This window comes from Phlebotomus papatasi, chromosome 1 (genome assembly GCF_024763615.1).
Source record: "Phlebotomus papatasi isolate M1 chromosome 1, Ppap_2.1, whole genome shotgun sequence".
Lineage (NCBI taxonomy): Eukaryota > Metazoa > Arthropoda > Insecta > Diptera > Psychodidae > Phlebotomus > Phlebotomus papatasi.
Window position 1 is genome coordinate 8,718,870 of NC_077222.1, and position 27,486 is coordinate 8,746,355.

The window sequence follows — 27,486 nt, forward strand, 5'->3', positions numbered from 1 at the left end:
TTGAAATTTCATGAATAAGTTGATTTTTATTGTATTACAATCTAGGTGTTTTACATATCTTTATTCACTTGCTCACTTCTCTGCGCTAATCCCAGAGAGATTCCCTTCAATTTATTATCCCATATCCATTAGACTCATGTTTCAATTATCTCGTCATAAGTAATAATAAACGTAAATTTTCTAATTCAGATATGTGATATATATTCAGTTAATATATTTTTTTTCTATTTTTCTTTATTATATAATGAGTTATAAGTCCCCTCAAATATTAAATGATTCCTCAAATTTAAGGTATTAGTTTGATTATTTTCGTCTATTTTTTTTACAAGTCCATTACTTTTTTTCTTGATTTTTTTTTAATATTATTGTTTGGATCATACTCTCAATGTTCATTTGAAAATTAACAAATATCTACATCGAAGTTGCAAAAGTTTCTGCACTATCTTCTTTTTTCATACAAAATAAGTCCATTTTCTACTCATGTTGTTAATGGATCAAAAGCGCGTTTACAGATTTCTCTTTATCATAAAAATGTTCTATTTTATAAAGTTATTACTTGAATGTGTAAAATTGGTTTTGACAAGATTATTTTCTTTTTTTTTGAATTTTATTCATTGGTTGATTTTTTGCTGCTTTAGAATTGTTTATGGTTGTTTTTTTTTGGTGTTTAGGAGAGGGATGGTATATGTACACCGGAATTGAAATTTTTGAAGGAGGAGGAATAGGGAGGAGAGTTTTGATTGTCCAGAGATAAGGAGGTTTTTCTCTGGATTTTCTTATTGAGTGCTGAAGGCTGAGATTTGTGGCGTTGAGAGGCCACTGTTGACGGGATATTGATGATGCTGGAGCGTGGAGGAATTGGCTAAGATAGCGCACTGACCGAGATGCCATTGACGCTCATCTAGATCCGTACTGGAGGTTGACGGTGAGTGGAGAAATTGCTGAACAGCCGGTGATTTACTACTTGCTGGGTAGCCGTTTATGGCGCCGCTTGATGTTGGATGATGAGCCCCTTGAGGCCGCAGCTGCTGCGACAGAATAGCTTGGTTTTGATGAGGTAACAACATTTTGTCCTTCACTGGATTCCTACCTGTTCCACCTGAGCCATTCCCATGATGTGATATCTCTCCATTTGCCTTTTCCTGATGTCAATACTGCACCCCAGGAAAATCAAGAAAATTAATTCCCATTAGCATTATTTAAACAACATAAAAACTTTCAACTAATATTAATAACGATGGATTGTGTCAATGAGTTGCAGGAAATTTCCCATGTAAAAACATTTCTTCTTTTCCTTCAATTATCCCCCCACCCACCCACGCAATATCTCTGTAACTTTCTGTGTAACTTTCAGAGACGACTTCTTGATACCATGTTGATCTGCATTGAGATGGAACGTGTGGAATAGAAATAAAAATTCAAACTCTCCATACATCTTGTTTGCAATTTTGTAGACCGTTTCAAATTTACCAGAATAATTAAGTCATATGCCAGAGTGACGTCAGATGTGTAAAGAAAAAAACGAGCATCAAAAACTTTCATACTTCCTCTTTTCATAATGAAAAATTCATTGAGAATTTGTGCTCTATTTTCTAACCATGACGATTTGACTTTTGAGAGAGTGATTTGAAAATAACCTTTGTCACAAACCATAGGAAGAGAAAATTGCATATATCAGTTGGTGAATTAGACGATGCATTTCTCTAACGACGAAAGCACAAACAATGCGAATTACTTCAAGCAGTGATTTGCAATAATGTTTAATGGCTCTGCTTTTGACTGACATTCGCAGCAAAACTGGTAGGACAACTTAAATTTGGATCACCTGATGATACTTTTCTTTTTACATCAATCCTGTTCAAATAACTTTTACCTGGTGATTTATTGTTCTATTGCTAAATTACAGGCTTAATTTTTAGACTTTAAAATTGAAATTAGGGTACAATGAGATAATTTTGAACGCAGAACATGTGCGGAACTTTGAGAGAGAAAGAAAAACCTTGAGAAAACGCCTTTTCCTTATCAAAAAATTAATTCTTAGGCCTGGTCCAAGTAGCAAAATAATTGCCTTATAGAACTAATACTTAACAGATCTTTCAATGAACCTTTAATAAAAAGCTTAGGGGAGACTGGGGCAAAAAGTCACAAATTGAAAATTCAAAATTCAATATCTTCCAAGATAAAAGATATAGCGGCTTAAATTTTTTTCCATAGTTGGCCACCATAGACCTTCTTCAAAGTCGTAAGTTTCTTAGAATTCGAACAAGGAATTCAGAAAATAAAAAATATTGAAATTTTTAGCCCTATTTTTGAAATGTTTTCCTAACAGCAGATATCAATTTTGACCTACTTATTTTCCAAAAATGATGCACTGGTAAGTATTTCCTAAATGATTTGAATTCTTTGAATACGAATCCACTATCTATTTTAAAATTTTACAAAGATTCTTTTCTCCAGAAATCCTTTTATGAAAAATGACCACTTGGGGTAAAAAGTAACAAGAGTTATGGAGCAAAAAGTAGTGAAGATCAAAGCAATTTTTTATGTCTCACGGCGAGAAGAAACGTCATTTCCGCGTCTCGCCGCTTTTTGTTTGCATTGGTCAAATTATTAGCAGTCTCTTGTGTTTTTTTTTTCTAAAATAGCTTGAAAAACGCTTTTCTCGCTCAGATAGAGAAAACTGTGTTTTAAAAAGGTGTATAGAAATTTCCTATGAAAATATGTCACCTAGCTATTTTTTTTAAATTTACGAAAGCTCGTAATAAAGCAAATCAAAATGTGATAATATCCCATGTCTGGTATGGTACTATTTGCCCCAGCATTTTTGAGAATGGTCACAAAATTACCTTTTAGAAAACAGCTCGATAAATGAATTTCCTTACAAAATAGAGGAAAATGACTTTTACAAAGTTGTAGAGCAATAAATTTCCTATAAAACTGCACTAATTAGAAATTTTTTGGGCGCTAGGGTAGCTTGTAAAAAAATAAAATATCCGTTTTGTTACTTTTTGCCCCAGTCTCCCCTATAGTAAGAATTCTGCGTTTCAATTCCTGTAGAAACTCTTAAGCCGCTTAAGAGTACGCCAATTTATTTTTAGTGGACACCAAGATCGAGTCATTGGTTCTATAATATCTAACTTAGTCTGCACAAGAATTTTACGACTCCGAAAGACATAGTCGGTTGCATGGACCGTTGTCGTATCTGCAGTTTTTCAACCCTGGGAACTTATAAGCAGATTATGAGAATATTGGTTCTATAATGTCTTACTTAGTTTGCACAAGAATTTTATGACTCCGAAAGACATTTTTCGTTGTCGTATCTGCATTTTTTGAACCCGGGGAACTTATAAGCAGATTATAAGAATATTGGTTCTATAATGTCTTACTTAATCTGCACAAGACTTATACGACTCCGAAAGACATAGTCGGTTGCATGGACCGTTCCCGTATCAAAATTTTTTGAACCCGGGGAACTTATACATTTTTAAGGAACTCTTGGGGATTCCATACATTTTTCAGAAAACTCTCGATGAAGCCATACATTTTGTCAAGGAACCTGGAGAACCCATACATTTTTTAGGGAACTGTCGGGGAACCCGAACCCGGTGAACCTATACATTTTATAGGGAACTTTCGGGAAAGCCGGAAAACTCATACATTTTTTATGGAACTCTCGGAGAATCCATATATTTTATCTAGGAACCTTGAGAGGAACCTAGTAACCTGGAGAGCCCATAAGGTATTCAGGGAACTGTCGGGGGACCCGGGAAACCTATGCATTTTTTAGGTAACTCTAGGGGAACCCGAGCAACTCATACATTTTTTTATGAAACTTTCGGGAACCTATACATATATTTACATTTTTCAGGAAATCTCGGGGAACCCATACATTTTGTCAAGGAACCTGAAGAACCACTATATTCTTCAGGGAACTCACGAAGAACACAGTTTACTCATGAAGAAGAGTCGTAAAGAATCGTAAATTTTGACTTAATGAATTTTTCTTGATCTGAAAGATGTGCTAGAGTTCTTGAATACAAATTTATATTCTGTTCAAAATTATCCTACTGTACCCTATCAATAAAATAATGAAAATCGTTTAATAAAAAAACCTAAATATATGTAACGTTCAATCTAATTTGTAAATTAAAATCTGAGATATTTGCGAGAAAAATGACAAGGTTTTCATTTATTCTTTGCCAAATATTTCATGAAAATTTCACTGATTTTAAAGTTCTAAATTTTATCAATGTTTTTTTTAGCCTTATTGCTTTACATTGTAATTTCAAAATCTAAATTTATGGAGATATCTAAAAAAGAGAAAATATATTTTTTTTTTAGTTTTGGGACCTAGATAACCTCTTAAAACATTAGTAAACCACTATTGATATAAAAATGTGCAAAAAATATAATAAATAGAGTTCTATTTCGTTACTCTTCCTTATTTTATTAGTCTTTCTCATTTTAAAAGAAATACTTAATCTAATCATTCAAACAATCAATATATCTTGGCAAATTAAAAAAAGTCTATTTCTTGCCATAAAATTAAATTTCTGAAATTAAGCGTATGTACGATAAAATGTGATGCATTTGGAACGTTTAGTATCAATAAATATGGTTTATTGCTTTTTTTATAACTAGATCACTTTTTTACAATATGATACTATATCTTACATCTCTCGCATGCAATTTTTAGCGATACTTTGAAGATATTACTGTTTGAAGTATATCCATAACACTATATGATTTAAATGCTCTCATTGAAATATTCTTAAGAAGATGAGATTTCTAAGATTGATAAGATTAAACATTATGAGTGGACTAATTAGGTCCCTCTGCTCACAAGATCGACTCTTTCGCGTATTTTTAATCATGAGATGAATAAATAATTAATTTCTTTGAGTTCTGATGCAAATTTTGTGCTTTTTTCAAGTTCAACGAAATGCAAGTTACGAGAGAAATATAATTGTTGGAAGATAGGATCAAAAAAATCACCCAGCCGTATAAAAAATTAATATTGCCAATAATATTTCCGTACGGAAAGGTCATCAAGTTTTTTATCTTAAGAGAAAGTATCTAACAATGTGTGAAATGATAATTTTTTCCGGATGTTCTGTACTTTGTCATAAAACTTGCCGAAGTTCTTCTTTCTTGAACTCTAAAGGCAAAGACATTATTAATCGATATTGCGATACGTAGAGTAGAGCTGGGTTTACTTTTTCCAAACGTTAGCTTTTGGTGATCCCTCTTGCCATCATCAACAGCACATCAATTTTCCTCACGAATATTAACTACATCCCAAGTAGCACAATGAAATCAGAATAAACTTATGTTTATCTTGTAGTCATAGGGGAAAGAACTCTCGCTTCGAACGTTCATTTCTTCGAATAATGTGAATTTTCCTTAATTTTTCCTAAGAGACTTACACGTTTCTTTCAAATATCGGTTAGCTTATTATCAATTATTGATAATTATGTTATAATTTGTGTAAGTCTGCTAGGAAAAGCAAAAGAAAATTCACATTATTCGAAGGCATGAACGTTCGCAGGGAGAGTACTTTCCCCTAGTAATTATTTAGATACCCTCACTTCATACTTTAGAAAAGGAAATAATGTCAACGTAATATTGTGGTAATTATTACAGTAAAAATTACCATACAGTAAGTTAATTAATTTTTCTTTTTTACACTTCATTAACTGATTGCATTGTAAGTAATACAATTTTAACACTATGTTGTGTATTACAGAGAGTTCCGCTTTCAAAGAAATTCACAGGACCGAAAAAACATCCGTGAATTCATTCCAGTGACACAGAAAAATTACATACGCATAGGAGAAATCTTTGGAATAAGTTACGGAACGCTGTGATGTATGCAAAACATTTTTAGGGCCAGTTTTTCTGTTTATTTCTGGTACCAACGATTCATAAGAAATTTAATTCATATTTACCGCGTGAAGAATATTTGCATACATTTAGGAGCATTTCAAAAATGATTTTATTAAATGAGCTTCCAATTAGGCAATTCATATTAAATTCAATCTGTTTTCACTTAAACCGGAACTCCCTGTAATCGGTATAATACATATTATAACTCAAAGTCTGTCTCTCGAAGTATATTCATTGTAATGCAGCATAGAATTCGCATACGAGAAAATTCAGTCCCAGTTGTAACATTGAGAGAAAAATTAACTGATAATCGCAATTAGAGAAACTTACGTTGCATTTACGGAAATCTTACCACGAGAAGCGAAACTTTCATTTGGTCAGTTCTTAAGTAATTAATTCATGTTAAATAACGTCACATTGAAGTAGGGTAAATTAAGCTAATTCAAAACCTATTCCAAATGGAAGCTTTTAGCTACTCTATATGGAAACATAATTTTTTATGTGATAAGTACAGTATTAAATTTTTATTTATATATTTTCTACTCCTCAGTTTCATTATTTAGTTAATTTTGCTGCAAATAAAGCGAAAATCCATTCATATTCGCAAATTTTAATTTATAAATTTCTCAGAAAAATTAAAAATGTACCTTTTCACTATCGGATTTTTCATCGATCAATCATGTTTTCTAGTGAAAACAAAATAGGGTGATTGTTCTTTATTCGTTTTTTTTTAACAATTATGTAATATTTCTGGCAAAATTATGTGAAATTAATTGTTAATCTTTATTGTTAACGGTACGTGAAGTTTTTAAATGAAATAATTACCTTTTTCGTGAACAAAAAGGTTTTTTTCTGAAGTGTCTGCAAATACTTTAATAGGAAACCCCGGAAATATGATTTTTTAGAGATTTTCTTATTGTTTCAGATGGGAAAGGAGAAAAGACCAGGAATAAGAAGAAATCCTACACTCGGGAGCAAGTCAACAAGGTTTTAAAAGCCTTTCGTCGCGGTCTCACTTAAGCTGTTTGTCTCCAATTAGAAACTTTCCCTTGTCTCCATTTGGATTAATTTGTTTCCAATTGAAGCATTTTACACTCGCATATTTTTCTTGTATTTAAGAAGTTTTCAAATTATATCTAAAGAATTTTCACTAAACAGTAACATTCTAGAAGAGTCATTGAGCAAATTTATGTATTTTTCTTTAGAAAAAAAAATGAACTTAATGTGTTGAATCTTCTGTAAAAGTTAAAGCGTCTGGAAATGGTTCTGAATTAGGACATTTACCCTAATAAAGTGGCTAGAAATCAGGATTACCACAAGTCGTTTGAAAAGCGTGTATAATGGGAGAATAACGTTATTATGACCTTAGCCAAATTTTGCTACTTGGGCTATTTCTATTTAGATTTCCCATTTTAGAATAATTTCGTCCAATCTGATAAATTAACACGTGACTAAGAAGTCTTTTTGTCAAGAAAATTGCCTTGTCGTATTGAATTTTATCTGTACGAGAAATATCACACAAAAGTAAACTTTCTCTATGTAATGAAAAATGTACAAATAAATCCGTATTATTAAAGCGAGTCACTGGCACAAGAAGAGCAATAAATGAATTTTTGCCGGCTTGATGCTACCGTATAAATTCCCAATAGAAGTCCGTTGCATGTTTTTCTATGTTTTTTTTTCATTTATAAGCACTCTTTTAGAAAATTATATTCACTCACAAATCGTACCTCCAAGTGACTCTTGGCGTGCAAAGACCACTCATCTCTGGTGGAGAACATTCTTCCGCAGAGTTCACATGTCCACGACAGCTGTTGCTGATGATGATGGGGCAACGGTACCCCCGGAATTGGGGCGCTGGTCTGCGGATGTGGTTGCTGCGGAGGTACCATACTGTGGGCCACGGTCGGAGTCTGTGACAGACTCTGATGATCAATTGTTGACTGTTTGTTGTTCTCGTTGTTCTCCTCCTTCTTCTTCACCGTCAAATTATTGTGGCGCTTCCCGAGTGGTGCAATGTTGGTTGGGGTAACATGCTTAAATTTATTCATATGGATCACAAGCTTATCTCGTCTGGCAAATGCTTTATTGCACACCTATACGATGATTTTTTTTAGGGGTGTGGATTGGAAGAGAAAAAGACGCAATTAATTAAATTTCATTGCACACGCTATCTGCATAGAGGAGAGGCAGGTGCATTTGAGACAGCGGTAGTTTGAGACCATATGAATTCACGTTGATTCTTATTAAGAACTAGTAAAGATATTAATTTACTGATAGAGTAAAATGATCAATAGGGGAAAGCCTTCAGGCTTCGCACACATTCTGACTTAGAACACTTCATATTTTTTCCGTATTCTTTTATTGAATCTAACCTAATTTTGTATAAATGAAGGCATTGTATAAATTATCATTAAAAATTATCAGTAAAAAGTTAAAATTGAGCAGTAACAAAAAAAATTAAAACAGTGATATTATCGTCAAAATTTTGGCAAAGGGATAATAAAGGGCTTTTCATTCTATCTGTAACAATTTTAAATGTTATCTATAAATTAGACCCATTTTTGTAAAGATTTTTACTGCCCATTTTAAATTTTTTACCGTCCATTTTGAATTTTCTACTGCTCGTTCATATTTTGCTATTTTCCAGTAATTTTTGAAAAAGTAAATTTTTAATTTTAATTTAATTAAAATTGCCATAGATTGGTCAGATTGGTAGGTTTATGCGAAATCAGAAAGCTGTCCCCTATTTTGATAAAAATGATTAGTAAAAGTTAATTACAGGAGGTAAGGAAAGTGAAACGTGTATCAATCATAAATTTTGAATAGTTGCCTCAAAATAAAATGATTTTTGAAAATGATTCCTAGCTTTTTACTATTTTTTTTTTTTCAAAATATCTTGAATTAGTAATTAATGGACCATTTCTTGCCAAATGACCATTTGTTGTCATTCAAAGCGAAAAAAATCAAAAAATCATTTTATTTTGGGGCAACGGTTCAACCTTTATGGCCGATACATAATTCACTAACCTTAGATTGTTATAGAACTAATCGTAAATTTTTAATCTTTCTTAACGAAGGACAAGTTAAAAATTATTAATTTTAAATTAAATATTTTACCTACTATTCATTTCGAAATTTAATCAACCACCCTAATTTTCATAATGACCAAAAATTATATTCATCAATTTATTAAAACAGAACTAAACCTCATAATTACGAGTTCGAAACTGCACTCAAGGGGTTACGTGGGTCACACCGACTAAGAAAAAGCAATTTAATTCGAACTCTTAAGCACAGGGGGTGACATTACCTCTGAAGAATGCAACCGGTATTAGTGTAATTTTTTCCCTGTTTTCGTACACATTTCACAAGATATCTCCAAAACTACGCAGGTTGCCAATTTAGGGTTTTCGGTTGCCTCTTCATTATTAAATTGGCTTTTATCTTGTATTTGTATTTTTTGCTAATTCATTCTACAATGACAGAAAACAGCTAATAAACTCAAAAGTTTTTTCGGTTCACTAGAAACATATGGGAAACATAGGAAATGTAATGCCCCTGCTTAAGCATGTAAATGTACAAAATTTCAACTATATTTTCAGAAATTTGCATTTCAGAATTTCAAAAATTTTACCGTTCGTACCTGATATTTGTAAACGGTTTGTGAAAAAACCTTACTTCAAATTTTAAATGAAAATTTGAGAAAATATTGCTTAAATCTTGTCTTTTATATGCTTAAGAACTTAAATGAAAATTAAGATGTATTATGTTAAGAATAAGAGATGGAAAAGAGTCCCAGCTTTGCGGAGTGCTCGAATTCATGAGAAAGAGCTATCCGTGTATTATCTTTTCGCATGCATTTTGGGTAAGAATCGTTTTACTACCGATTAAATTGTTTGATAAACTAAAAAAACAAAACTTTCGCAAATACGAAATTGCTTAAGAAAAGTATCTTTTAGAATATTTTAGCATGAGTAGCAAGCATGCGAACAAATAAAAAGTAAATCCGAAATGGTAAATCATTTACGGTTATATTACTGATTCACTACCGATTAAGTCCGATGCAGGCGCGTTGGAAATTTCAAGATCTTTCAATAAAAATCCAAATTTAGGCATATCGGTTGAATAATAGGCACTCCAAAGTGATTAAACCTTCATCTTCGAAATGACTGTATAGAAATGGTTTTCGAACATAGGTGTCCAAGGACGAAATATTCGCCTTAACTGCCTCCAAAATATGTTCGAAAATGAAAAAAAAGTTATAGGAGCCGTTTTCAAAATAAACTAAAAAAAAGTCGATTATAAAAATGCTCTTTGAATTCAAGCAGTAAAATCAAGAGTAAAATAGAGAAAATATGCAGTTTTCCAGTCTCTTTGACATACGTAACTCTTAAAAAAGATTTTAACGGTTTTTGTTAAAAATTTTCCTACTTTAAATAATTTATCGAACATTTTCATATTTTCGATGGAACAATATTAGCATAAATTTACACACAATTGCAATCAATTTACAAATACAAATTGTTTTTTTTTAAATAGAGAAAGTGTTTCAAAAAGTGAAAAATTGGATAAAAAATGCTTCTGAATTTGTGTCTGGTTAGTGCAAAATTCAATAAAAGATCTAGAGATCATAGGTTTTTTTACATACGGCCTAATGGCTTTAATTTCTTAATTAGCGAGATTTTTTAATAAAGTTTTTACACAAGATTTTATAAGATAAATAATAATTGATTTACAACATTTAAAGAAAAATGTTACAAAAACTTCAAGAAATAAAAAAAAACTTTAGATCTGAAAGCCGTTATAAAGTTTTAATACGATTTTAAATTCAGTAAAAAATTAAACTTGAAAAACAAAAATTGTAAATTACTTTATCGAGAAAAAAAGAATTTTATTTGCTCTACAAGGATCCAAAACATAAAAGATTTTTGAAAATTCCAATGTGAATTCCTCCAAATTTCTCTAATTCCGATATGTAAATTTTTTTTAAGGCTTGGCTATACGACTTATTCAAGTATATCTTCTACTAATGTTAATTTCCTTATAGAAAACTCTTTTAAAACCAATAATGTCAGTCTTCTACTTATGTCAGATTCATTTAATATCAGATCCCTAGTGACCTGGGGTAAAATTTGAAATTCCGGATAACGCGGAATTTCGGACAAACCAATTTAAAACTCGGATTACTATCTTAAAACTTCTTTTAAAAAATCCGTCACATAGTTTCAAAGTTTTTTTTTATGTTGCGTAATTACTAAATTATTACTAGAAAATCAGTTTAAAATTTTTCCGAATAGGAGAATTCTTCGGAAGGTTTTAAAATAAACAGAAGGAATGAATGTAATATTCCGGTTCATAGCAAAAGTCTAAAGAACAAATTAAATTTCAATTTTACTTCCTACGATTGTTTTTTGTAATTGTGTCTTAATACCAAATTACGGAAACATGCCTCAAATCTCCCCGCTCTCCCCTATTTTTTTTTCAAAGAATATACTTCACAAATGTAAGGTTTTTCTCCCGTGTGGATACGCATGTGAATCGTTAATTTATCTTTTCGGGCCAATCCCTTTCCGCACACTGAACACTCGAACGCCTTGTGACCTATCCATGGCAGAGGGAGAGATTATGGTAACAATTAGTGCTATTCGTCAATGTCAGGATATGAGAAAAGTAATGTATTGATTTATACTCGTGTCGCCTGTGCTAGTACTTTTGGATGATGTGTTCGCTTTTCTAATACCACTTGAGGCTTGTTGCACTTGCTGCAGTGCCTTTAGGCGACTTGCAGGGTGCATTGAGCCACCTTCAACGTAAGGCTCCGTGAAGGGTATCAAGTTTGGACGTGGCACATTTGGAGGAATATCTGGGGTCCTGCAAAGGAAAACAAAAACGGAAAATGTTAAATATTTTAAATGCAATTTAAAATGAAAGATATGTATTATATCGTACATAATATGCATAATTCACATATTAACATAAGGGATATTACGTGATTAGCCTCAAACACAAATATTATTAAAAAAAATTATTAAATAAAGAGTTAGTAGATTAATAACATTCAAAAATCAATATAATAATGTATAATTAGATTTGTGATAATTGGCTGTAAGAGCTATATTAATATCAGTTTTTAACAACCAAATATAACTCAATTTTTTCCAATATTTTCAATTGACCCTCAATTTCAAAATTCAATCAGAAGCAAACTTTGTGTATATGACTGATTTTTGGTAATAGATCAGTTTCTTCACCTTGCGTTTCCACTGGGAAAACTGAATTATAGTAACAAGGAATTTTTGTATTAAAAAAAAGTATACAAAAACTTAATTTACATTTTCAATCTGCCTTTGGGCCTTGACAGACCTGAGGATTAGCCGAGAGACGGCTTAGCGTAATTATATTCGAAATAATGGTTAGACATCATTTCCAACGTTTTTCACTAAGTTGTCTTTCGGCTTAAGGGCAGAATCACATTGACAGTCAAATGCTCACATCACCGTGAAAGTCTCACCGTATTTCGTTAATTTACGCATCTTCATTGCAATTCTTATGCAAATTCTCAAGTACCGTATTACCTTATCTCATACTCGGTAGCACTAGGTGAAAATAATACAAGAAAACTGAAGAAATAAAACGAAAATGCAATGAACGGTGAGCGAAAAACTGTACGAAAAACTGTAGTAAAAAAATCCTTTTGCTCACCGTTTATCGAATTTTCGTTTTATTTATTCAATTTTCTTTAATTATTTTCACTTCTGGCCACCGAGTATGAGATAAGGTAATACGGTAATGGAAAATTTGCGTAAGAATTGCAAAGAAAATGCGTAAGTCAACGAAATACAGTGAGCATTTTACTGTCAATGTAATTCTGCCCTAAGTTGTAAGTGTGTCTAGAACATAACCCCATATCGTTTATTTGTTTGAAAAACGATTATAAAACAGTTTTTATAGAGCTAGCTCTATTTTTTTTTAATAAACATAATTTAATTTATTGAGTAATTTATTTTATTATTCTTTTAATTTTTGTTTTCCTCGGTTTCATACTAAAAAAGCATCGTAAATAAAATTTCAAGATTCAAAAATTAGATTTTTCATAAATTAGTACATAGTAAGTCTTAGTTTTTTTTTATTTTTAGGATGAAAATTTAAATAAAAAGTGAAAAGTTCTATAAAATAGGATAGAGTGAGGTAGTTCACGAATATACTATAGTTAAAAAGATAGTTTTTTAAAGGTAGACAACATATCAAGTAATTGTTTTCAGATAGTTAATTCCTAAGGAAAGCAAAAAATGGAATTAAATTGAAAAATTAAAATTTATATTAAACTTGATGAAGTTGTGAAAATTCCTCCTATATTTTATTAAATTTGATCGATTTTAGAATAAACAACAATTCTAATAAGACGTCACAGAATTATGTATATATTCCACTTTAAGCGATTTAGATTTTAATGTCCATCGCCGTTTTAGCGTCTTTTTAACTAATTTCCAATTTTACAGTTGGAAAGCTCTTTAATAAATTGTAAATTCTAAATATCATTTTTTTAATATTTTGAATATTAATAATTTTAGAATAATATGTACAGTAAACAATCGGCCATTTAGGACGGATAAAATTAAGTAATATAATAATAATATAATATAATATTAAGTTTAGGGTAAGTGTTCCAAATTTCGGCATAGTCGCATGCAAGCGCCAGTCTCAAGTTTGATAATGTAATATTTTTAATATAAATTGAATTTTTATTCGTTATTTTTAAGGAGTGTTTCTTGGAACCTTGTAGGCAGTTTATGGTCTTTATTTACTCTAAAATCATTCTTAATATATTTTAAAATAAATAAAAATGTAAACATAGCTTTGATGGCCTATTTCGGCCACCTTCATTCTCATAGTTCCTTGCCCTTCGGAAATTTTTCCAATGTCTTTTCACATCTTCTCGTTTATCGAAGCAACATTTTTTGTTATTTTATTGCATTGTATAATCTCTAGAGTATGCAAAAACTAAAAATTCATGGAAATTCGAAGAATAAAAAATGTGGCCGGAATTGCAAGCTGGCCGAAATTTGGCACACTTACCCTACTTACTCATATTTACGGAAAATTTCATAATAATGCAAAATTCCATCAGAACTAAGGAAATCATGGCATATTTCAGCATATTTGCTTCATTAGAAAACTTGAAAAATATCGATAAACTTTTTTTCAAATTTAACTGCTGCACGAATTAAAAACTAATTTGATCTTAAAAGAACAGAATTAGCGATAGTCTACTGGAATTAACGTAATTTATGATATAAGAAATAAAAGTTTCAGTTAACAGAATTAAATTTAGGTAAAAAATTGAAATAACAACAAAAACAACAATTTCATAAATATGAAATTATTACTAAATTGCCAAAGGAGTCGAATTTCCCATCAAGTTTATTCTGCATTTCGTACTGTCCAGAATTACAAAATTTGCCATACATTGTTATGGCTACGGCACACCTTTTTGATTGGGAAAACTTTTTACACTACTGGTAAAAATAAAGGGATCACATTGATCCAAATTTGATCCTTTTGCAAAGGATGGATCAAATTAACATGTTCTATTAGAATAAATGTGCATTCAACGTTTGAAATCTGATTCATCTTTTGCAAAAGGATCAAATTTGGATCAATTTGATTCTTTTATTTTTGCCAGTGTAAGGTAAAGTGCCCTCGAGTCGACCGGTTTCTCGACTCAACCGGTGGTCAATATTTGAATGTGTTAATGGTGAATTTCCATAAAATTGTCACTAATTCGTATTTATTTATGGAATAATTGACCTATTATTGTTAGATCATACGCCAAATATTAGTGCAAATATAATTAAATTGAAAAAATAACTCTACCGGTCGAATTCAGGAACCGGTCGACTTGAGGGCACTTTACCTTACAATCAAAATTCACATCCCTTTCTTTCGTAAAAGCTTTACATGTGTCTATCCTACTCTTTTGCACTCTTCTCCTTTTTTTTGAAAATCACACCAAATTAAATTTAGTTCAGTCCAATTTTGAGTCCAAGAGAATGGGATAGACTTAATCAAATATTTTGAAAAAGAAAGGGATAGTAATTTTGATTTCATGAAATTTTACTGAACTAAAAGGTGCGAGACATAATAAATAAATTAAAATAATATTAGATAAATTATTGTTCAACCGTCTAGCTCTTATTTTTTATTTAGCAAATTTCGACAGAATTATTTAGAGAAAAGTATCAAGTTGGTATAAAACAGAATAATCTAATTCGGAACAAGATCTAAATGGAAATTCTTTAGAAATCCAAATTTGGCGTACAGATTTTTTTCAATGATCACAATATTAAATTTCTACACAGTCTTATTATCTGAATCCTGGCATTACAGATACGTCGAAACTCCATTCATATAGAAACGTTTTAGTTGAAAATCTTTTCATTTAGATCAAGTCCCGAATTAGGTTATTCTACCCTAAGCAAAAATAAAAAGAGTTTAATACAAAATATATTAATGGATTTACTACAAAGCATTGCTAAATACAATAATATTACAAAAATAAATATTATGTAAGTATTCATTTGAATTAAACAGGAATAAAATAAATAAAAACAATAGAGCGTCAAGTAATAGTTTTCCAATAAATTATTAAATTAATGTTTAAAGCACATTTCGGATGCAGCTGTGAAAATACGGAAAATGACGTACCAGTTCCCCAAACTCTGCAGAACGCGTACTCCTCCTTCGTATCCCATTCCGACATCATCGGGAACAGTGAACGTGCTGTCGGCACCACCTGAACTCGATGAGCTAATTTGTGGAACCTTTATTGTACTGCCGTAGTGTTGCGATGAGGTCACATTTGAGGGAGAATGTTGCGTCTGGCCGGGTTGTTGGGGTGGTTGCTGATTGCCTGAGGTGTCATTGGTATGACCGCCGGGTCGCGACAGAACCTGCTGTTTGAGCTGCATAGCCGCAGCTTGGGCCATGTGCTGCTGCACAGCCATATGAGCCTCCAGATAGGCATTCTTCTGCGCTGAGGACATTTTGTCAATGTTCACCTGACCATCCTGCAAGCATCAAAGGGTGTCCTTACAATGGGGGGTACAGGCTATTTCGACCACAAAACCGATTTTGTGTATCGCAATGAGACATTGTGTGCCGAAATTGTCTACAAGGAAGAGGGGGTAGTTGGTAAAGATTGGGGGGGGGGGGGGCATAGGGAGTCGCGCAGAGCTCAATTTCAATTCGAATTTATGTTAAAATCAATAAAACTAATTGAAACAGTCATACACACATAGCGGCAGGAAAATGTTCGAACGGCACAACCCCGAGCTTGGGTTGGTAGTGGTGATGGGAGATGGTGGATTTTCCCAACATAGCGACAAAACCGAGAGAAAGAGGAGGAGACGAACAATTGCGGTGCGGACCGAATTTCCCTGTAATATAGATTTCCCTCGCACAATTCCCCTTCACAATCTACACATAAGGAGAGTTAAACATATATGGGCGCCCTTGTACATATCCCACTGCTGGCAGAAATTTAACGCCGAATCACAAATGTACGACGTCGTTGGTGGTATACCCTACCCCCAAACCACCAATCCGGACCGAAGCACTTCCACCTCATCAGGAAAGTCTCTCTTCTGGGACGATGGTCCACCCAACCGTCCCCAACCCCCCACCGGGTCTCTACGTCCCTACCCTACCCCTACCCACCGGAATAAGCAATAGATTTTCGCGATTCCGTCCCATGCAATATTAGCACAAGTGTTCTAAGGTACTCACAAAAAACATATTGCATAACCAATTTATTCCAGACAGTGCTCACAAAAGGGAGATATTGATGTAAAATGGCCTTTTCCTAGTAACAATATATATCACTCTGCACTTCTTCACTGCATCACATTAATTCACAACACACCCTAGCTCCACTTTTGCACAATCCCACAGAGACCTAGTCCTTAACTAAGATACAAATGTACCGTGGTGCTTTCCACCCAACTTGCCTCTCCTGCAGCACTTACAAGCGTCAATATTAAATTGTGTGTACAATTCGACGGCAAAAGTGGTGTCCTTCACCCCAAAGGGAGCTGCACAGTGTTCAACATTTAGGGATATATCGTAAGGGAGGAAGAAATTTCCGCGCGCGCGACGTACAAGCGCCTTTCTCCGTTTGAGTGTCGTGCCGCCGTCCGTCAAGCCCGAGTCGAAGAAAATTTCCTGGCTCACCACCGAAGCGGCGGCAGGCATTTTCCCATCCCCAGCCCTCTCCAAGCAGTCCCTTTCCCTCCCAATTGCCGACATACACATTACACATAACACACATACACATACGTCATGTGGATGGTGTGTTCATAAACCGATGTAATTTATAAACGGCCTCACCACCATTCTACTCCCCCTCGGCAATTTCCCTCCCTTTCTGATATGAGCTCAATGCGGCGCCCAGGGTCGTACGTAGGACTTGTAAGTTTTCCGGGATTGTGAGTTTGGGAGAAAAAGGTATTTTAATAGGTCAGTTTAAAGATACGTCGTTTTTCGACACTAAAGCGGTCTTCAGACTAAAGGCTTAGGCCGGCTTCAGACCTAAGGTTTAGCCCAGTTCCCGATAGTCTCGAAATTCAAAATAACAACCAATTTCATTAAGAAGAAATTAGAGAAGTTAAGCGATATGGCTAAGCCTTAGGTCTGAAACCCGTATTAGCCTAGTTCCCGAAGGTCTCTACACTGACAAGGGAAGTATTCGGACCTTCGGACGAATTTCTTTATGAAACTTTGCATATTACCTAATTTGGGCACGACAAATACGATGGTGATAGCAAGAAACCTTGCAATTTGTTGTGTCACCCGTTACAGGGGGGGTGTTTGGGGGACAAAATTCACATTTTTGGCTGTAGGAGCCAGAGGGTTGAAGATAGCGACTTGGGGTCTTCGGGTGACCCCGCCGTAAGTTGACCTGGGGAATCTAAATATGACCTTTGTTTTTCCTCCACCCCTCCCCTTTCCCTAAAAAACACGTTTTTTGTAATATCTCGAAAACTACTCTTCAGATAATTTTCACTAGCTGATATATTTTAGACCTTGTCCAGACGGATATTTCGTCCATACATGCCAATGACCTTGAAAAATTCCTTCATGGTGTTTTTCAAGGTCAAATGTACTACGCTCAAAAAAATCACTTTTTTCAGACAATTTTATTAAAGTATAATTTTTTAAGAACCCTAATCGATTGCTTAATCAATATAAGCCAATTTAAGCCACTTTAATACCATTGACACGCTTTTGACATTTATATATATTTCAAATCCAAATGTCATTTTTAAAAATATTTATATTTGATTTGACATCTAATATTTGATTTTGACTGATTTCCTTAAGTAAGACATCATGGTAATGAAATTTTCATGAAATTTGTGAAATTTATGAAATTTTATGAAACTTATGGAAATTTAGTGGATAATGTTTTAACGACTGCTGATTAATAATTTTAAATTTATAACATGGATTATTATTCGTAAATGAAATGAAATGAGCTATATTAGGAGAAAACCAACATCTATTACGACAATAATATATTGTATTTCAAGTATAGAAAAAGATCTATATGTAATCATGAACAAAAAATGCTACTTTCTGGAAGGCATAATTTTCAAAACTAAATATTTTAAAGTCATACTAAATATTTTTAAAAGCTACGCAGATCCATCACAAAATGGTAAAAAGTATATTTAAAACAAGTGTAGTTCAAGTATAAAACGACTAACCCTGTCCTGCAAATAGCTCAAGTATAAAATGGTTAAAGAAAACGCTACAAATACGCACAGCTCAATCATAAAACGATTCACTTTGCGTTTAAAACACGCACATCTTTATCATAAAACTAGTACAGCTTGAAACATAGAACGGTTAAGATTGTGCTTAAAAATACGAACAACTAAATCATAAAATTCTCAGGATTGCGCTAAAAATTACGCACAGCTGGATTATAAAACGGTAAATGCGCTTAAAATCACACACAGCTCGATCATAAAACGGTAAAGGCGCTTAAAATTACGCACAGCTCAATCATAAAACGGAAAATGTGCTTAAAATTACGCACAACTCAATCATAAAACGGTAAATGCGCTTAAAATTACACACAGCTCAGTCATTGGTAAATGCGCTTAAAATCACGCACAGCGTGATCGTGAAACGACAAATGCACTTTAAATCACGCACAGCTCAATTATAAAACGGTAAATGCGATTAAAATCATTCACAGTTCAATCATAAAACTGTAAATGCGCTCAAAATCACGCACAGCACAATCATCGGTAAATGCGCTCAAAACCTCGCACAGCTGAATTATAAAACGATTAAGATTCTCAATCATAAAACGGTAATTGTGCTTAAAATTACACACAGCTCAATTATAAAACGGTAAATACGCTTAATATTACGAAAAGCTCAATCATAAAACGGTAAATGCGCTTAAAATCACGCACAGCTCAATCATAAAACGGTAAATGCGCTATAAATCACGTTACGCTATAAATCAGTTACGGATCTTAAAGGTAGCATAGTCTGAAGATTTAGCTTCAGACCGTTGCAGATAAATATAAAGAATTGGAATCTATCGCCAAGCCAAGCCGAATAAGGTGTTTGAGGGTCCGTAGATGCGAGTAACTTTGTCCTCCGTGGTTGACTTTGACCTTTGACCCCCTTCTGTTCGTAAACTTTTTTTAAAATTCTAATGCTTAAGAATGGGCCTCACCGATCAGACATGGTATATTGTATCGGTAAAGACCCTCCTCAAGTGCTATAATTAATGAAAAGCTTTCGAACAGAAAGGGGTCAAAGTCACCCGTAGGAGACAAAGTCACCCGCATGTACGGTACTTGTCCATAAGGGATCAAAACTCCTGATATAGGCCTACAACTTGGAATTTCAATCCAATTCACACGGAGGATAATATGTGGAATTATTTTCCAAATCATAAAAAAAAGTTTCCCTTTGCCTGAAACGCGAATGCAATCATGGCAGTACATATGACGCTTTTATCAATTCCGGATTTCGGCTTTCAAGATTTTGACCGGGCCAATCCAAATACGAGTAATGAAAAGAAAAACACGAATGGTAAGGTATTACTAGGTTTCTCTCACTTGCGTAGATTTTCTAAATAAGGTAAAGGCCCTGTAGTGGGACGGTTCCTCAACTCGACCAGTGGAATTATTTATTTAAGCATTTTTTAACGTTTTAATTTTGGTGAATTTCTATGAAATTTTAATAGATTTGCATTATTTATAATGTAATGGACCTTATAATGTTAGACAGATTAGACCAGAGGCGTGCAAGAACCGTTGAAACCGAATAGACGTCAAATGAAACATGTACGCCAAAGCTCAAAACGCTACCAGAACAAACTTATTTTGACGTTTCTTCGTTTTCAAACGGTTCTTGCACACCTCAGGATTAGACCATACTATAGCAAATCTAAGTAAATTGAATAAATAATCTCACCGGCCGAGTTGACAACTACTTAAAGAGTAAGTAAGAGTATAGTGTTTTCCTAACCACAATCATATGAAACAGCGTGGTTTGTATGACGTAACCAGAAATATGCGAAGATAGGAATATACGATGACATGGTACCCCGTCCTTAAGACTCATAATGGACCGGTTCACAAACCTAGATCAGGAATCTAGATCATTAAAATTCCTTTCAAATTCCTCTCTCCTTTAAGAGTTTAATACAAATTGCTTCTAGGGCCCCCCTTGATTCGATCCTGACACGTGTTCCTCTTCATTGTAAGGGAGGCACGAGCCAATGGGGAGCTTCATATGAAACAGTGATGGATTCATCTTCTGCATTGCTTTCTGTTTTCGATTTTATTGATACAACAAAGTACTTGTGCAATTTTGGTAGATCCGTCACTGAACACTAACACGTTTGATGAGCATTTTCGTGCATACAGTGACTATGTAGGGCCGCAGATTGGCAGCGAAAGTGATTATTATTTTCCCACCCTCCTGCGGAATTCTCCGAAATGGTATTAGGGGCTGTGAGGGATGAGGTAGGGATGTGATTCAAAATTTTCCAGATGCAGGACTACATGGGGTATGCAATTGACTTAGAAGATGGTACATTGTGTATGTGGTGGTGGATGGGTGGTAGTTCACATTGTCTGCATTGACCGACAGCGGACACTTCCGTGACTGGGGGTTGCACGAGGGTAGCCAGGAAGAGAGAATCGACGTCGCCGCAAGGCAAGGGCCACCCTGGTGTGTGTGTCCCTTTAGGTGCACTCACTAGAGGCAGGATGTAGGGTGTTAGGGGGAGGGAGTGGTACAGTATTTACAGTCGCAAGCAAATATGTATAGTTATTCCTCATACCACCCTCATGTCCCCTCCTCATACTGAGCATGAGTCTGGGGTGAAGGATCAATACAACGTCCCTCCGTCGAATTTCGAGAGCCGCGTTCTCGATCCCCCCATTCGGCATTTTACATGGAAAGGCATACATACACATCTCAGAAAGTCCCAAGTCAGGAAAATTCTCCTCTCTCTCTTCTGGGATTTTGGTGTTTGTGACAACGAGCCAAATAAATAGACTATCTGATATAGATTACAAAAATTGTGTACAATGTACTTACAGCGAAAGGTATGTAGTAGCTTATTACATAAAATAAAATAAAATTGAAAAAAGAAAATCGGGGAAGAGAGAAAAAAGGCATTCTAGAGTGTTTTTATTGATTTAAAGTGTACAACATACAACAGCGACATTGGCAGTTAGTGGAAATGAAGAGAAAAATTTTCACCCACAAGGGTGGTAACTCCGAGGGAAAACTTTATAGTCTATGTATGTCTTTGGGCTCTGTGGGTGAATACATTGCAAAACGAATTAGAAATTATTGATTTGATTCAATCGCAGAAATTAACCGGCTAGAGGAATTTTTTTTAAAAATTTGGTGGAAAGCGTAAAGTCAGAAGAACAGGAATATTCATATTAGGATTTTTGGTTTTTTTCAAAAACGTAAGGTTTTTTAGTCAATCTATTGGTGTTTTCGAAATATTTAAACCTAACTGCTACACACTAGAATAATGCTATCTGTGGTAACTACATATGTCTTCCTTGCAATATTCCAAGTAGAGAGTATAGATAGGTAGGTAGAAATAAAAAATAGAACAAAATAAATACTCACAGAGAGGATAATTTTGATTAATTTTATATTCAAAATCAAATTAATTCACTTCTCTTTGATCTTTTTAATCCGTACCTTATCCTTTCATATAGATCTGAAGGTTATCGGCTTATTATGATGAATACCTTATTATAAAAAAATATTTTACAATTAAAATAATAAAATATTTATACTTAAAAAATCGATCAATATCAATTATATTTACACGTCATTACTATTTAAAACGATCCAATCTTCTTAAAGATTCTGAAACTTATTTTAATATATTTTTTTGTTGTTAATTTTTGAATTTGAGAATAGAGCTATTTTTTTATTTTTAACCGGAGAAAGCCGGTTTTATTAGATAAATTCTATATAGGGGAATGTAGGCATGGTTCGCACAGAGTGAACCTTCAAACGATGCGAATTTTCTCTTTGTTTGCAAAGAGCTCCCCTACCATTTCTCATCTCGTTTCATGAGCTTAATAATTATCTATCTTATGGCTAAGAAATGACGAACTGGCTCTTTGTAAACAAAGAGAAAATTTGCGTTGCTTGAAGGTTCACTCTGTGCGAACCATGCAAACATTTCCCCTAACCCCTGGCTAAAGATTTTTTTTTATATGGAGCTGTTTGAAGCCAACACATAAATTGCTTCCAAACTCAGCTTACACTTCGAGTTACGAAAAACTTTTTAGACGGAAATGTAGAATATTTATCCCTCTTTACAAGGCACAGTGTCCTATGTACAAGTCACACCTCGATTATGACATATATCGTGTAACGGTCACGAATGCAGGACAATTTCCATACGAATCTGTATGTGAATGTGAGAAAGTCGCTTCAACATTGAAGGCCACTTGCCATGGGGTAGCATTTCCCTAATAATAATACTTAATTTTATAAAAGATTACGATATATCACGAGAAAATTCATAAAGTTCTTTAGAATATTTTTCCAAAACCAGAGCATTTTTTTTTAATATTATGGAAGATCCTTAATAGTCTATCTGTTATATTTTTTTGAAGTATTCGAGCGGTTACCCAATGTAAGAGCTATTTTCCTTAACTGCAAATATTACACAGATCTTGACTTATAATTTTTGAAAACCAAAATTTGTCATAAAGTCAAAATTATGTTCTGTCAATACTGTGTATCTTCGTATACAAAACAGAAATTCATTAATTCATTCAACTATATCGTTCACTAGAATTTTCAAGAGTCCAACGCTTTTGCAGGAGTCAATATCAAAAATACATTTTTTCTAAATAATTTTTCAAGTTTTTTCATATAGTTTTGATTTTATAATTTCAAATAATAAGCAAACCTCTTTCGAATGAGAGTGACAAGATGACAAACACTGTTTCATAAATATAACAAACATAAGAAATTTTTAACCCTCAAATTAATCGGGAAAATACGAAAAGAAGAATAAAAATTTGTAAAATATTTTTAATATTGCATTAATTGATTTGGTTATCTGTAAATTTATTAAATTCCTTTTTAAAGTAGAGTTGAAACACAAAATCGTAAAAAAAATCGAGTTACACCCTTGTAAATCCGTTTGAGCAATATTAAAGATTTCACGTTTATTCAACGTAATTCTTTTTCGAATTTACTTATTTATATTATAAATTTAATATTTTGTTGTTTTCTTGCGTTTTAAATAAGAATTATATATGCCTAAGTATGGTCACAAGTGAAAACTTCTTATTGTGAGATCATCTGAAACATTTCTATAAAACGCTAAAATACGTTTAACGTAAATATATAACTAAAATCTCATATATAATTTTTTTAATCAAGCCCAATAACTTCATATTATGTTACATGCTGTTAAGGCCTCTACACACTAGGAGAAATTTCTTTAAAAAATTCCTTTTTTGAGAAAATTTCCCCTATCCTTCTAAGCAGAAATGTCAGTTTTTTTTTTTAAATGCAATTTTTGACGAAACTTGCTTCTAATGTGTAGACACCATTGGCCGAAATTCCGAAAGCCAAAATCCCGATATGTTCGAACTCCCGAATAGGTGTAAATCCTGAATAGGTCGCAATCCGGAATAGCCAAAATCACAAATAGGTCGAACTCCCGAACAAGTCGGAAAATGGTCGAAATCTCGAATAGGAAAAATTCCGAAAAGTCAAAATCCCAAATAGACTAAAAACCCGAAAATCCAATATCTCGAATGGATTGAACAGCTCCAATCTTCATTTCCAAATGGTCTGGTTTTTTTTTTTAATATTGCTAAATTCTTGAAACATGTCTTCGAAACACATTTGAACCATAAGAATAATTCACAATTTAATGTTAACATTTCACAGGGATTTTTTTTAAAGAAATACATTGAAAAAATAGTTTTCTCTTATAGCCAAACCCAAATGCGGGATTCAGACCTAAGACTTAGCCATTTGGCTTAACTTCTCTAATATCTTATCAGTTAAGATATTTTAGAAAATTTTGACTTAATATTGGATTATTAAGGGCAAATGACCTATTACATTTTAAAAAATCAATAAAATCGGTTACTGTTTAAGGTTTTGAGACCCTCGGGAACTGCTAAACCTCCAGTCTGAAGACGGTCTAAGGCTGGCTTCAGACCTAAAGTTTAGCCCACTTCCCGATAGTCTCGAAATTCAAAATAGCAACCAATTTTATTGATTTTTCAAAATTTAATGGATCACTTGCCCGTGTTGTCCAATCTTAAGTGATAATTTCCCAAAAAATCCTGATTAAGAACGAATTAGGGAATTTAAGCCATATGGCCAAGCCTTAGGTATGAAGCCCGTATAACCGAAACTACAAGCAGGGCTTAGTATTCTAAGTATTGGGTGATAGGCTTGTGTGAAATTTAACTCTTTGGAACTTTGGTTATTCAGGATTCTGACCCATTTGGGATTTTGGTATTTCCGGATCTTGACCCATACGGGATTTTGACTATTCAGGACTTGGCTTTTGCCATTTCGGCTAATTCGGGATTTTAATGTCCGAGGTTTTGGCTTTCGACATTTTGACCGGGATCCATATTAATGTTCCATATAAAAGTATACTATTTTTAATCTTCAAACAGTCTTACCTAACGGTTTAAACTATGTTAGCATTATTTGGATTATTTTAAAATAATCCAAAGCCTTTCAGTGTTTCACAAAATAAATTAAATATTTCATGGACCACAATTGAAGTTTTTAATGATAATTTTTTGAAATATTAAGCTTGTTTTTTTTACTGATCAATCTGTTATTTTATTATGAAAAATTATTTATCCTAATTTTTTAGATATTACTAGGGTAATTGTATCAAATTTCGGCATAGTTGCCGAAATGTTGCTTGGAAGCTCACAGATAGTTTATCATCTTTGTTTTCTCTAAAATCATTCTTGATATTTTTTAAAATGAATAAAAGCATAGACCTAGCGGACATAGCTATGAATAATATTTCGACCACCTTGATTCTCCTTGCTTTTCCGGAATTTTAACAAAGTAATTTTTCTTTTTTTTGCATTGTAAAATTTTTAGAGTGTGCAAAAACTAAAAATTCAAAGAAATTTGAAGAAGAAAGGTATGGCCGAAATTGCAAGCTGACCGAAATTTGGTACAGTTCCTTTATAACATGTTAAAAGAGGGAACTTCTGAATATTTTAGGCGAAAAATGATTACCGAAGGACACTAAATGCTTTAAATGAATACTAAAAAAAATACTACAAATGATTTAATTTGTTTTTTAGATTTATTTATTAGGGTCGAAAGAACATCTGTTCGGCAGGGAACACGTGTTGGAAATTTCGTCAAAATATTGAAATTTATTTAATATAATAAAAGAGAAATGGAGAGACAGTCTTAAATGTGTGTGAGTTAATTTTATAAGGAGACAAATTGTAATTCATTTGTGTTGTTTGTTATTTGTTATTTATTTATTTAGCATTTTAGCATTTTAGAAATGGTTCTTGGTCATAATAAGCCCAAGGGTTTTAGACCTACAAAGGGGTAAGGGGGGGAACAAAAAAAAGAGAAGTGACTCCTTCTGGGTGATGCAGATGGCTCATACAACCTGAGAAAGAGTTTTCCACCGTTTTCACTCTCTGGAGGTTGCTCACCAACGCTAAGACGGCGGTGGCCGCTATTACTCAAATACGAAATTCTATAAACTCTGTACTTCTGAAGAATTCTTTCAAGAGCACTAGCTCAAAAGCAGTTATATAAATTATAAATACATAAATAATAATAAATTAATAATTTCATGTAATATAACGCTTTTCCGTTAATTTGCCTGTTCCTCTAAGGATATGTATTCAAATTTCGTATGCCAAATGGAACAGAATGGGTAGGGTGCCAATAGTTCAGTCAGTTTTTAAACTGCCAATAAGTGTTCCTTAGACCCTATCTCAGTTTCTATCTCTTAATTTTCACATCCTAATTTATGATTTAGAACTTTAATAGAATCACATTTTTTCGTGGTAAATATGGTTCATTGATTTTTAGAGAAAGAATTTTATTGCAGAAAACTATTTTTCAGTAATAGGTTGGCGAGATTCCGTGTCGTTCTTTGTAGATTGAGGGGTATACAATTTTGTCATACGGAACGGAACAACCGTACTGAAGCAGCTATCGAGTAGGGGAATTCTGTAACTGCATGACAATGTCATATGACAAATTCAAATATTTTTCCTGGAGCTTCCTGGAATGGTCATTCGACGCTGACTGGGCTTTAATGTTGTCTTGCTCCTGGATTTACCACGAAAATTTGTCATATAACATTGTCATACTGTTACAGAATTCCCCTACAGAAAGAGGTCCGGGAAAGGTGTACGACTCACCTGAAAGTTTATTGTGGCAGTAACAGCTCTCATGGATTCTGCATAGGTCCGCAGCACAACATCGGTCTGAACACAATTGGCCCTCCACTCAAATAGCAATTCCAGTCGATTAACACAAAGCTCGCAAATTTTCTTTGGCAAAAAATCCTCCTTGGTTATCTACAAAAATGTGCATCAAGTGCAAATTAATAGTGATAGCTCGGCCAGTGCCAAGGCTCAACTGAGACGACAAAAAACCTCACCACCACTGGCAGTAGGGAGCGTATTTTGAAGATGATCTGCCTCTGTTCGGCCTCTTTGTCAAACAGATGCAGCTTAGGACCATTTTTTAGTGAACAAAAACGACATAAATCAGTGAAAGCGGTAAAATTTAATTCTTCTGATTGATGCTCCGACTGATTCGTCAACATTGCCTCAGACATTTTCCTTCATTTAGCCAAAGGTTTTTTTCTAGATAGTCTCTATGGGGTTACATTATTTCTAGATTTTTTGAGTTATCACATTTTTCGGTCTTGATTGTTTTTTTTTCGGTGTTAGGGAGGGGTTGATTTTAGCTTCATGTTTGGGGCAGAAGAAGAAAAATCGTCTATTTTTCTTTAGTTTTTCTTTTTGGCGAATGCAACAG

The 27,486-nt window shown here is 33.5% G+C and overlaps 1 protein-coding gene across 20 annotated transcripts; it reads right to left on the minus strand.

Moving 5' to 3' along the window:
• Positions 1-27,415, minus strand: LOC129798702 (zinc finger protein 12). 20 transcript variants are annotated; one of them, XR_008751446.1, is made up of 8 exons: positions 27,104-27,415; positions 26,862-27,020; positions 15,595-15,956; positions 11,600-11,760; positions 11,384-11,490; positions 7,617-7,982; positions 1,091-1,154; positions 1-1,042 (listed from the first exon to the last, which is right to left on the minus strand). XR_008751446.1 is itself a non-coding variant. In XM_055841982.1 (7 exons), exons 1-7 carry the CDS (start codon positions 27,281-27,283, stop codon positions 1,149-1,151), a joined length of 1,362 nt encoding a protein of 453 aa, XP_055697957.1. In that variant the 5' UTR covers positions 27,284-27,415; the 3' UTR covers positions 1-1,148. The 20 variants fall into 20 exon arrangements, 7 of the variants coding, with proteins under 7 accessions (XP_055697957.1, XP_055697959.1, XP_055697958.1 ...); XR_008751443.1 differs by having other exon boundaries at positions 11,579-11,760; XR_008751448.1 differs by having other exon boundaries at positions 11,579-11,760; positions 27,099-27,155.
• Positions 27,416-27,486: the final 71 nt, after the last annotated feature.